Genomic DNA, 13,638 nt, shown 5'->3' with positions numbered 1-13,638 from the left:
GTTTGAGGAACAGATATTGCGTGTCCTTGATAGGTATGTCCCTGTCAGGCAGGGAGGAAGTGATAAGGTAAGGGAGCCGTGGTTTACTGAAGAAATTGTATCTCTTGTTAAGCAGAAGAGGGAGACTTATGTGATGATGAGACGAGATGGTTCAGCTGAGGTGATGGAAAGTTACAGATTAGCCAAGAAGGATTTAAAGAGAGAGTTAAGAAGAGCAAGGAGGGGACATGGACACACATTAGCAGGTAGAATAAAGGAGAACCCTAAAGCTTTCTATAGGTATGTGAGGAATAAGAGGATGATTAGGGTAGGAATAGGGCCAGTCAAAGACAGAAGTGGGAAGTTGTGTGTGGACCCTGCGGAGATCAGAGAGGTGCTCATCTGTTTTCACTCAGGAAAAGGAGAATATTGGAGAGGAGCAGACTGAGTTACCAGTGAGCCTTATGTCTGTTGTAGGAAAAGTTTTGGAAAGGATTATCAGAGACAGGATTTGTCATCATCTAGCAAGCAACAATTTGATTGGAGATAGTCAACATGGATTCGTCAAGGGCAGGTCGTGTCTCACAAACCACATTGAGTTTTTTGAGAAGGTGACCAAGCATGTGGATAAGTGTAGGGCAGTTGATGTGGTGTACATGGACTTCAGTACAGCCTTTGATAAGGTTCCACATGGTAGGCTATTGGAGAAAATACGGAGGCATGGGATTGAGGGAGATTTAGCAGTTTGGATTAGAAACTGGCTTTCGGTAAGAAGGCAACGAGTGGCGGTTGATGGAAAATATTCAGCCTGGAGTCCGGTTATTAGTGGTGTGCCTCAAGGATCTGTTTTGGGACCACTGCTGTTTGTCATTTTTATAAATGACTTGGATGCAGGCATAGGTGGATGGGTTAGTAAGTTTGCAGATGACTCTAAAGTCAGTAGAGTGGTAGACAGTGTGGAAGGATGTTGCAGATTGCAGGGAGGCTTGGATAAACTGCAAAATTGCGCTGAAAGGTGGCAAATGGAGTTCAATATGGATAAATGTGAGGTGATTCACTTTGGGAAGAATAATAGGAAGGCAGAATACTGGGTCAATGGAAAGATCCTTGGTAGTGTGGATGTGCAGAGGGATCTTGGTGTCCATGTACGTAGATCCCTGAAAGTTGCCACTCAGGTTGATAGTGCTGTTATGAAGGCTTATGGTGTGTTAGGTGTTAATGGTAGAAGGATTGCGTTCTGGAGCCATGATGTCATGATGCAACTGTACAAAACGCTGGTGCGGCCTCACTTGGAATATTGCGTGCAGTTCTGGTTGCCCCATTATAGGAAGGATGTGGAAGCAAAGGAAAAGGTGCAGAGGAGATTTACCAGGATGTTGCCTGGTCTGGAGCGAAGGCCTTATGAATAAAGGCTGAGGGACTTGGGTCTGTTCTCATTGGAGAGAAGAAGGCTAAGAGGGGATTTAATAGAGACATACAAGATGATTAGAGGATTAGATGAGGTGAACAGTGAGAGTCTTTTTCCGAGGATGATGACGTCAGCTTGTACGAGGGGGCATAGCTACAAATTGAGGGGCAATAGATTTAAGACAGATGTCAGAGGCAGGTTCTTTATTCAGACAGTGGTAAGGGCATGGAACGCCCTGCCTGCCAACGTAGTTAACTCAGCCACATTAGGGGCCTTTAAACAGTCCTTGGATAAGCATATGAATGATGATGGGGTAGTGTAGGGGGAGGGGCTTAGATTAGTTCACAGGTCAGCGCAACATCGAGGGCCAAAGGGCTTGTTCTGCGCTGTAGTGTTCTATGTTCTATGTTTATCTTGCATGAACAGAAATTTCCTTTAAGTAAATACTGAGAAGAGAAAAGTCGCTATTATAAACTCCATTCCCCAGCCATTAATTTCATCCCCAGTCCTGAAAATGGTCCAAAGCTGAAACATATGTTTGTGACATCAGTGCTATTTCATCCTGAATAAGTTTTTGATCTATTGTCATTTGGACCACTAGCTTTCAGCTCCAAACAGTAACTGACAGTAAACATTTAAATCATGTGCAGTTTGCAGTCATTAATTAATAATTTTATTTGTGGTAAAAGACATCATTTGATATTATGGTTAAGATAAATAAACTTGTCAATGTCTCATAACCATATTTTTCATAGAACTGGTGCATAAGTTTGATCTCGAGTTGGGTTTCCATCCCTATACCTGCTCCATCAGCAAGAACAGCTATATCCACAGGGGTAACATCACCTGAATTTACTGTGATTCACTGTGATTCACCTCTGCATCCCAGGTGCTACTGTTGAAATGCATGTTCATGGTTTTCTCAAGATGAAACCACAGCAATTCACTTTTTCAAAGCATTCTTGGCCAGCCTCCATCACCAATCTTCTGTAAAATTCAACCCATATCCACACTTCATCTTGCGCTTGAGGGCATTCCCCAGTGAAGAAAATCCTTGTATTTAGAATTCGTATCTTTTTATTTAATTCCCACAAGGCTTCTCTAACCTTCTTTAGTTCTTTAATTCCGGAGGAATTCTGCGTTTCTTCAAATTTTGACCTCTTGTGCACCTCCTACTATGTTTAGAGTCAAAGAGTCTTACAGGACAGAAACAGACCCTTCAGTTCAACCAGTTCGTAATCCCAAACTAAACTAGTCCTGCCTGCCCGTGTTTGGCCCATATCGCTCCAAATACTTCTTACTCATTAATGTATCTAAATGTCTTTTAAATATTTGAACTGTGGGTATAGTTACTTCCACACACAAACCACGCTCTGTTACAAAAAAAGTTGCCCCTCATGCCCTTTTTAAATTTTTCTCCTCTAAACTTAAAAATATGCCCCCTAGTCTTGAAATCCTCCACCCTAGGCAAAAGATCCCTGCCATTCACCTTATTGATCCCTCTCTATTTTATAAACTTCTACAAGGTCACCCCTCAACCTCCTACTTTCCAGTGAAAAGAATTTCCAACATTTCCTTACATCTCTTATTCCAGTTCTGATGAAGATTATCAATCTAATACATCAGGCTGAGTTCTCTTGGCTCCATGCACGTAGGCTTGGAGGTGTATGGGGATCTGGGGTAAACTGTCCCAAGATTGCTCTCTGAAACAATCCAGCCACTGCCTGAACAGGTTTCCTGGTATGGAATGAGAGTGCAACCAACTGTCTGCTGCATGAAGGTGTTCAACCAAATTGCATTGTTGAAAGTATCCACTGAGACAATTTTGCAATCTTGACAGGTCTTTACATTGGTGTTGAGCAGCCTATTTCATTTTGATGTCTTTTATGATTTAGTATTGTTTTATGGGGCTCAAAATTACATGGGGTGGTGGGGGGGAGGTGTCGAGCAGACATCTTCCCACCTCCACTTCCAAGATATTCAGAGACCAAATAGTACAGAAAAATCCCTTTCTGCTGCAGTTACATGCAGTGGTCGTAATTGATAGGTTGAGACTGGACTAACATTCCTCACTTGCAAAATGTCCCATTCTCTGGTGCTAATTTAGTTGGTAGAACATCCTGGCAGCAACAGAGCTTGGCAGTGGGCACATTAGCAGGGATTACATGCAGGCTACAAAATAAACGGCCGTGGATCCTCAGGAAAGTGAATCGGGGGGATATTAGAGGGAGGGCAGTTTCAGGAATGTTTGAAGCAGATGCAGCTAAGAAGGAAGGTGAGACCTAGCTTTTCAGGGGTGCCCGCCAAAGAAAGCACCACCCTTCCTTCCCACTGTTTTATAAATTTTGAAACAAAAACAGGGTCTGCCTATGCCTGCCCGATTACCTACGCTCACCTTATTATGATATGGACAGGACAATATCATGGCTAAGTGAGCTTTTATCAAGCTCAATTAACCCTAAATTATTTATTGACATCTGGTGAGCGGGCTGTTGATTTCAGTATCTGCCCACTCTCAGCGTTATGGATGTGAACTCAGATGGATGGGAAGTTGGTGGACTGGCCACCCGTTTTATTCCGAGTTATCCCCTCAGTGAAAGCAAAGCCCAGAGGCGGCACATAAAATCCAGCTCATGGTGTGGTGCTGTTTCATTGGTAATTCCTCAGTATGCACTCATCCAGGCAAGTGAGGGGTATTCCATCACACTCCTGATTATTCAGCTACAGGACCCATTGAATACATTAGTTTATGATCTTAGTTAAACATTTAGTGTTTTATTTTCAAGCAATTCTGTACTTTGGGAACAATCTTTTCCTATATGACCAATCTTATGTTTTAAGACCACTGAGGAAGGAACAGAAGTAGGTCATTCAGCCTATTGAGTCTGCTCTGCCATTCAATTAGAATGTAACTGGTCTGATGATCGCTAACTCCATTTGCCCACCTTTTTCCCACAATACTGGATTCCTTAACTGATTGAAGAAGTGTCTAATTCAGCCTTAAGCATCAACAGGTCTCTGGTAAAAAATTCCACAGATTCACATCCCTCTGAGAGAAGAAGTTTCTCCTCATCTCTGTTGTAAATGTGTGACCCTTAACTCTAAGACTGTGCATCTGCTCCCAGATTCTCCCACAAGGGGAACAACCTTTCTACATCTACCCTGTCAAATTCTCTAAGTGTGGTATGTTTCAAGAAGGACACTTCTCATTTTTTGAAATTCCAATTAGTACAGGCCAAACCTATTCAACATCTCTTCATAAGATCATCTATCTATCCTGATATCAACCTAGTGAAACTTCTCTGGACTGCCTCCTATGCCAGTAGATATTTCCTCAGGGAAGGGGCCTTCTATTTGGTCCATCTCTGACCTTGAAAGTATTTGGAAATATAATTTCTCCTTCTATTGCTTCTTAATTTAGTTATCCATTCTTACTAAGGCAAATCTGTTTTAAACCTGGAACTGACCCATTCTCTTTGTAATCTGCTGTTCTTTCTGTTTGTCTTCTTACATTAAATCAGTGCAGTTTTAAATTAAGTTGCCTTCAAGCTGCTTTAAAGTTTTAAACTCTCTATTCAGGCTTTAAAATTTTGTTTTTAAACTCAGTTTCACACCCTTTATAGGGTTTCCCCACTTCCTGCAGCCTAGATGGAGTTTTCCCACTTTTTGTGATGTACGATTTCCCACCCTAGTAGCCTTAGCTACAACACACTTTCTTCTGCCCAAATTTTTAAATCAAGTTCTTGACTTCTCACTGTTTAATTTCTAAGTCCTGGTCTTTTTAAATCTTAAGTTTCTTTTTCTGTCAGATCCTTTTTCCAAAGCCTACTCACAGTTGCAATGATCCAAGCAGGTAGTGTAGAGATTCTATTTCTGCTGACAAGAGAATCCAGAAAAAAGGCAAATAATATTAATAGATAATAAAATGTGAGGCTGGATGAACACAGCAGGCCAAGCAGCATCTCAACGTCAGCTTTTGCGCTCCTGAGATGCTGCTTGGCCTGCTGTGTTCATCCAGCCTCACATTTTATTATCTTGGAATTCTCCAGCATCTGCAGTTCCCATTATCTCTTATCTCAAATAATATTAATATTTGGGTTTTTGAGCATGAAATTAAAAAAATACATTTTGTGAGAAAAGTAGCATATATGTAGACTCTCTTCACTGTCTCTGCACCACACATCCATTCGCACCTATAACAGCATAGATACAAATCCTTCCGAAAGGTGGAGGAGCTGAAATCAACTGAAATTTTCAGTACCGAGACTGGTAGAGTTTTGTCAGAGTATTAAGGGATTTGGAGTAAAGACATGTATACAGAGTCTTAGAGTCATAAAACATGGAAACATACCCTTCAGTCCCAACTGCCTGTTCCTGGTCCATATCCCTCCAAACCTTTCCTATTCATATATCCATCCAAATGTCTTTTAAACGTTATGATCATATCTACATCCACCACTTTCTCATAAAGTTAATTCCACATGGAAACCATTCTGTATAAAAAAATGTCTTTTATGTCTTTTTTAAATCTCTTTCCTCTCAATTAAAAATGAACCCCCTAGTTCTGAAATTCCCCAAATTAGGTCAAAGACAACTACCATTTACTCTATCTATACCTCTCATTATTTTATAATGAGAGGTCACCTGTCAACTTCCTATGCTCGGGTGAAACAAGTCCCAGTGTATCTTCATGGGATGGTTTGGTGGTTAGCACTGCAGCCTCACAGTGCCAGGGCCCAGGGTTTGATTCCACCATAAGGCGACTGTCTGTGTGGAGTTTACACAATCTCCCTGTGTCTGCATGGATTTCCTCCCACAGTCCAAAGATGTGTAGGCTAGGGGGATTGGCCATGATAAATCACCCATAGTGTTCAGGGATGTGGAGATTAGGTGGGTTATAGGGGGCTGGCCTGGGTGGGATGCTCAGAGGGCCAGTGTGGACTTGTTGGGCCAAAGGGCTTATTTCCACGCTATTGGGATTCTATGATCTAACCAGGCTTTCTATATAAATCAAACCATCCATACTAAGCCACATCCTGGTAAATCTCTTCTGAACCCTCTCCAGCTTAATAATATCCTTCCTCTGTCTGAGGAACCAGAATTGGACACAGTATTCCAGAACAGGCCTCACTAATGTCCTAGAACATAGCACAGTACAGGCCTTTGGCCCCTGATGTTGTGCCGAACTTTTACCCGAATACTAAAGTCTACCTAACCTCCACCCCTAACTTATACAATCATCCATATGCCTCTCTAATAGCCACTTAAATGCCCCTAATGAGTTCGATTCTACTACCCTCTCTGGCAATGCATTCCATGCCCGACCACTCTCTGAGTAAAGAACCTACCTCTGACATCTCCCCGATATCTACCTCCACTCACTTTAAAACTATGCCCCCCTCCCCGCTAGGAAAAAGTCTCTGGCTGTCCACTCTATCTATACCTCTGATCATTTTGTACATCTCTACCAAGTCACCACTTATCCTTCATCATTCTAAAGAGAAAAGCCCTAGATCTCGCAACCTCTCTTTGTAAGACTTACCCTCCGTTCCAGGCAACATCCCAGTAAATCTCCCCTGCACCTTTTCCAATGCTTCCACATCTTCCCTGTAGTGAGGTGACCAGAATACAGACCTGAACACAATACTCCAGATGTGGCCAAACCAAGCTTTTGTATAGCTGGAGCATAACTTCAAGGCTGTTGAACTCAATCCCTCTATTACTGAAAGCTAGCACACCATACACCTTCTTAACAACTCTATCCACCTGGGTGGCAGCTTTCAGGGAACTGTGAACATGAACCCCAAGATACTTCTGCTCCTCCACACTGCCAAGAATCTTTCCGTTAACCCTGTATTCTGCTTTCAAGTTTGTCCTTCCAAAATGAATCACCTCACACTTTTCAGAGTTAAACTCCATCTGCCACTTCTCAGCCCAGTTCTGCATCCTATAAATGTCCCTTTGTAACCTAAAACATCCCTCTGCACTACCCACAACTTGACCCACCTTCGATCCTGTCCTGTACAACCTCAACATGCAATCCCAACTCCTGTACTCAAAGCAATGAAAGCAAGCCTGCTAAACACTTTTTTAACCACCCTGTCTATATGTGACACAAACTTCAAAGAATTATGCACTTGCACCCCTAGATCCCTCTGTTCTACAGCACTACCCAAGCCTTACTGTCAATTGTATAAGCCCTGCACTTGTTTGTTGTACCAAAATGCAATACCTTGCATTTATCCAGAATGAACTCCACATGGCATTTTTCAGCCCATTGGCACATTTGATCAAGATTCCTTTGGTATCTTAGATTACATTGTCTACAACGCGACCAATTTTGGTGTCATCTGCAAACTTACTAACTATGCCTTCTATATTCTCATCTAAATAATTTATATAAATAAGAAACAAAAAAGAACGCAGAACCAACCCCTGTGGAACTCCACCACACCCGGCACTTTTCCCTGCAGCCGCAGGAAGTGCAACACCTGCCCCGACACCTCCCCCCTCACCCCCATCCCAGGTCCCAAGAAGACCTTCTACATCAAGCAGATCCTCTTCTGCACATCTGCTAATGTGCTATACTGTATCCGCTGTTCCCATTGTGGCCTCCTCTGCATAAGGTAAACCAAGCAGAGGCTTGGAGACCGCATTGCAGAACACCTATGCTCAGTTCACAACAAACAACTGCACCTCCCAGTCATGAACCATTTCAACTCCCCCTCCCATTCCTTAGATGACATGTCCTTCCTGGGCCTCCTGCAGTGCCACAACGATGCCACCCAAAGGGTGCAGGAACAGCATCTCATATTTCACTTGGGAACTGTGCAGCCCAATGGTATCAATGTGAACTTCACAAGCTTCAAAATCTCACCTGCCCCAACAGCATCCCAAAACCAGCCCGGTTTGTCCTGTCTCCCTAACCTGTCCTTCCTCCCACCTATCCCCTCCTCCCACCTCAAGACCCACCCCCATTGTCAACCAACGAGCCTCATCCTGCCCCCTTGATCTGTCCGTCCTCCCTGGACTGACCTATCCCTTCCCTAGTTCCCCACCTACACTCACCTTTACTGGCTTTACCCCTGCCTCTTTGACCTGTCTGTCTCCTCTCCACCTAGCTTCTCCTTTATGCATCTTCTATCCGCCTCCCTCCTCTCCCTATTTATTTCAGAATCCCCTTCCTCTCCCCCACTTCTGAAGCAGTGTCTAGGCCTGAAATGTCTGCTTTCCTGCTCCTCTGATGCTGCTTGGCCTGCTGTGTTCATCCAGCTCTACACCTTTTTATCCCTGTGGAACTCCACTGGTTACAGACCTCCAGTCGAAAAAGCAACCCTCCACCATTACTCTCTGTCTCCCGCTTTTATAGATAAGCTATGATCAAAATGAAAAGCAGCAACTCCATGGGCTAAAACATGCTTCTTTGTTCTATCAAAAGAATTGGGTCTAAACTAACTCCACATAATAATAAGCCATTTTCTTTTGGGTTCTATTATTGTTTGACATCTTACACTAGGATTAGTTCAATCATTTCCATTTCTAAAATTCAAATGAATATGTTCCCTTTTAGAATATGAACAAGCAGAGAGGAGATGGAAGGAGATGACAGAAAATGATATCTTAGAAAACCTCGAAAGAGAAAAAAGAGAAAAACAGGAGAAGGAACAGAAAGAGACAGGAGAAGAACAAGACGCCAATGGAAGAGAGCAGCAAGAAACAATGGAGGAAAACAAAGAGGCAAATGAATTACAACCGGACGAAATCAAGAACATAGGTGAAACATTTATAGTAAATGACAATGCTGATAAAACTCCTGCTAGATTCAGAAGGCGCTATCGGTTCACAGAGCAAATTGAAAATCTCCACCAAGGACTTCCTGTTTGCAAAATATCTTATGCTACCCATATCAGCAACAAAAAAAGGCAAGACAGGCAAGAAAGTAAGGAGTTTCCTGACTTAAACTCTTCCTTCAGTGGTTATGAGCCATCCTTTGCGAAGTTGTGCAATCGATCGAATGAACTGAGGCACCAAGTTGGGAAAGGCCCAAATGAAAAATCTGAAAATTGTCTTCGGTCAACGTCAAGAAATGATACAAAAAATAGCCTTATTGAAAAATTATTTAGATCAAGCAGTACTTTAGAAAATAAACCCTCCAAAGGTGATGAAGCTAAAGCCACAGACAAACTAAAACAGCTACAAAGAAATAAACAGACAAGTCGAATTCAGGTTACTAACAAGAATAGGTTAAATGTTCTGGATCCTGACTTGCTGCCTGTGAGAGTTTTAGAACCATCCACAGACGAAAGTGAAAAATTGGTTTTACAATCTTTACATAAATAAAAATAAGAATATAGACTTCTGTTAAGTTTTATTAAGGTTGTTGTAGCACACTTCTCTCCAGAAATTGAGATAAATGGAAACAATTGCCATTCTGAAGGTTTTTCTGATGAGAATGCATAAGGGAAAGATGTCGTCCCTAATGTCTAAAGTAATAAACAATTGTTAGAATATTTTACAACTTGTTTGCACACATTTAACATTTTCCTATATGAATAGTCAACTCAGAAATCCATTTGTAATAGCATTGCTGATGTAATGCAGGTATGCTTTAAGATGGGTACCCAGTATAACTGGCAAGCTCGAGTTATATTATTAGTTCTGCGTTTTTCATTGCCCATACTAATCCAGTTAAAGATGATTCAGGATCAACAAAGAATCTTATATAGAGGTCAGTTTGCTGCCAGTATTCAACAGTTCAAAAGTGAAATTTAAATGGTTATCATGTGCCACTCGTAAAAGTTTGTTCTGCAAACCGAAGCCAAACAGTATCTGATTAAATATGTTGTATCATTTCAAGAGATGTTACTTGCCTAACTGCCCTCAGTTTGTATCAGTGAGAAACCATGATCCTCTGCACTGACATAAGATGTGCAGTATATTTCATTCAGTAATGAGTTCTGTTGGAGACTGCATTGGGTTCCACCCAATTTGATGATGTTACACATTTCAGGCTGGAGATCTGCTGAGTCCAACTCTAGATCCCAATGGTGTCAGACTTCTCATCTCTGGCTTCTGATAGTCTTTGTCATAATGTCTAACTAGCCAACATGTATCTATTGCTATCATGCAATAAACTGCACCTTATTAATTAATTCATGTTCTGTTAGTTGTTAATTTGTCTTCTGTTGCAGTGCCTGATCAGGGGCTGTTTAAAAAGAAATAGAGAGCTTGACTTTCAGTTTAAAGGAGCAATGGGAGTGTTACTCTAACTTCATATTGTCCCTGACATGGAGGTGCTGTTGTTGGACTGGGGTGGACAAAGTCATAAGTCCCACAACATCAGATTATAGTCCAACAAGCTTTTTGGAAATCACAAGCTTTTGGAGCGCTGCTCCTTCGCCAGGTGAAATCTTCCAATGCATTTACATCATTTCTTCAATGAGATGATCAATACTCTATGCAGTGTCTAGAGGCAGTTTCATCAGTTCCCTGTACAACTGAAGCATGAGCTTCCTAATATGTTTTTCAGTTTCCCTTGAAGTGAATAAAATTTGCTGAGGTTTACTTCTGACTTTCTATACCTGCCTACTAGCCTTTTGCAATTCATACATTAGGACACACTCTTGTATACCCTTCCCTGAAAACCTCCAATCATTAAGATAGTATGCTTATTTTTATTCTCTCTCCCAAAATGAATAATGACACATTGTCCCAAATTACATTCCATTTGCCAGACTTTTTCCAGTTACATTTGGTATCTAACAATCAAATGGGACTTTCCCTGAATCTAGAATTTTTCTATATTCAATTGTGGAAAAAGATGGCTGGCCAGTACCTATTGCCATTTCCTAATTGCCCTTGAGAGGGTGGTGGTGAAATGCCTTCTTGAACCACTGCAGTCCAGATGCTGTAGGTTGACCCACAATACCCTTATGGAGGGAATTCCAGGATTTTGACCGAGTGATAGTGAAGGAATGATAATATATTTCAAAGTAAGGATGGTGAGTGGCTTGGATAAGAGCTTGCATGTGTGGTGTTCCCATGTATCTTCTATCTCTATCCTTCCAAATGGAAGTAGTAGTGGGTTTGAAAAGTGCCCTCTAAGGATCTTCAGTGAATTTGTGTACTAGCTACAAGATACAATACATACCGCTGCAACTGAACAGCCAGTGGAAGGAGTCGCTGCTAATCAAGCAAGTTGCATTGTCCGGGTGTCAAGCTCCTCTGTTGGAGCTTTACCCATCCAGACAAGTGTGGAATATTCCATTAAACCCCTGACTTGTACCTTTATAGATAGTGGACAGGCTTTGGGGAAATCAGATGGTGAGTAACTTACTGCAGTATTCCCAGATTCTTACCTGATCTTGTAGCCACTGTATTTCTGTGGAGCCCAGTGGAGTTTCTGGTCAAAAATGGCCCTAGGATGTTGATATTGGGCTGCAGTTATGATAATATCACCAAATATCAAAGGGCATTGGTTAAAATTGTCTCTTCTTGGAGACTATCATTGCCTGGTGTTTGTGGTGCACAAATGATGCCTACCACATGTCAGCCCAAAACCTGGATATTGACCAGATCTTGTTGCTTTTAAACATGGACTGCTTCAGTATTTGAGGAGTCACACATGGTGCTGAACATTGCACAATCATTCACGAACATACCCACTTCTGACCTTGTGATGGAGGGAAGGTCATTGATGCAGCCACTGAAGATAATTGACCCTAGCACCGTCCCAAGGGACCCCTGCAGAGATGCCCTGGACTCAAAATGACTGACTAACCAACAACTACAACCATCTTCCATGACTCCAATCAGCATAGAGTTTGCCATTCCCCCATTACCCATTGATTCTAGTTTTGCAAGTGTTCTTGAAGCCAAATCAGTCAAATGCAGCCTTGATGTCAAGGGCTGTCATTCTCACTTTACTTTGGAGTTCAGCTCTTTTGTCTAAGTTTGAACCAAGGCTGTAGAGGTCAGGAGTGGAGTGACAGTGGTGGGACACAAACCGGGCATTGCTGAGCAAATGCAGATTGTGCTGGAGTATAATATTGCTGCTGTGTTGATAGCCCCCAATGTGTCAGACATGCCCAATCTTAAGTTGTTAGATCTGTTCGAAATCTGTCCCATTTAGCACGCCAATAGGCCACACACATGACAGAAGGTATTCTCAACGCAAAGCAGGGACTTTGGCGCCTGAATGCAGTGGTCACTCTTACTGTTACTATAATGGACAGATGCATTTGCAGCCAGCAGATTGCTCAAGTCAAGTATATTTTTCCCCTCTTGTTAGTTCCTTCACAACCTGCTGCAGAGCCAAACTAACAGCTATGTCCCATATGACCTGACCAGCTTGATTGGCATTACCACAGAGCCAGTCTGGGTGGTGGACATTGAAAAGTACTTTTTGGTGCCCTTGCCACCCTCAATGCTTCCTCCAAGTGTTGTTCAATGGAGGAATACTGATTTATTAGCTGAAGAAGAGCAGTACATAGTAATCAGTAGGTTCCTCGTCAATAGTTAACTTGCAGCGGTAAAACTTCATGGGGTCCAGAGTCAATTTGAAGATTTGTCAGATACCTATATACTACTGTGCTGTTACTTCTGCTAGCTCTGTCCTGGTAGGGGGACAGGACATAACCAACAATCGTGACTGCGGTGCTGAGGACAAGGTAGGATTCCGTGAGCATGACGATGGTTAGGCTATTGCTGGACTAGTCTACAATTAGCTCTTCCAATTTTAACTGGCTCCCATGATAATAAGGAGTTGGCAGGATTGACAAAGCCATTTTGCTGTTGTCTTTTTCAGTACCTCGGTCAATAGGAGTAGTCCATCCAGTACCATTTCTTTCTGGAGACTTCATAACCATTGACAACAGAGTCTGAGAACTAAAATCAATGCATCAATTATCTCATAAAATAATTGGCTTAAGGCCCTAGGATGAAACCCATCAATAACCAGACACTTGCAACTCCAACAGTTTATTAAATACCACTCTTTGTTGAGGTCCTGGTGTTGAACTGGGGTGGACATAGTCAGAAGTTAAATGACATCAGGTTATAGTCCAGCAGGTTTGACATCACAAGCTTTTGGAGCACCGGATCTTCATCAAGTGAAGTAGAAGGAAGTGCACATATACAGAATTTATAGGTGAAGAGACAGTTATCTCGACAATAATTATCCTGATTTCACCTGATGAAGCAGCAGTGCTCCAAAAGCTTGTGGTGATTTCAAATAAAACTGCTGGGCTACT

The 13,638-nt window shown here is 42.1% G+C and overlaps 1 protein-coding gene across 3 annotated transcripts in view; it reads left to right on the top strand.

Moving 5' to 3' along the window:
• The window catches only part of LOC125457224 (lebercilin-like protein), a 100,041-nt gene extending 89,520 nt beyond the window's left edge, over positions 1-10,521 (top strand). For all 3 annotated transcript variants that reach the window (XM_048541151.2, XM_048541152.2, XM_059650023.1), the window contains one exon: positions 8,958-10,521. In XM_048541151.2, coding sequence (XP_048397108.1) covers positions 8,958-9,727 — 770 coding nt within the window. In that variant the 3' untranslated portion in view covers positions 9,728-10,521. The remainder of the gene's footprint in view (positions 1-8,957) is intronic.
• The last annotated feature ends 3,117 nt before the right edge of the window (positions 10,522-13,638 follow it).

This window comes from Stegostoma tigrinum, chromosome 12 (assembly GCF_030684315.1).
Source record: "Stegostoma tigrinum isolate sSteTig4 chromosome 12, sSteTig4.hap1, whole genome shotgun sequence".
In the NCBI taxonomy this organism is placed as follows: Eukaryota; Metazoa; Chordata; class Chondrichthyes; order Orectolobiformes; family Stegostomatidae; genus Stegostoma; species Stegostoma tigrinum.
Note: the sequence above shows the minus strand (reverse complement) of the source record. Positions and strands in the feature narration are given on the sequence as shown.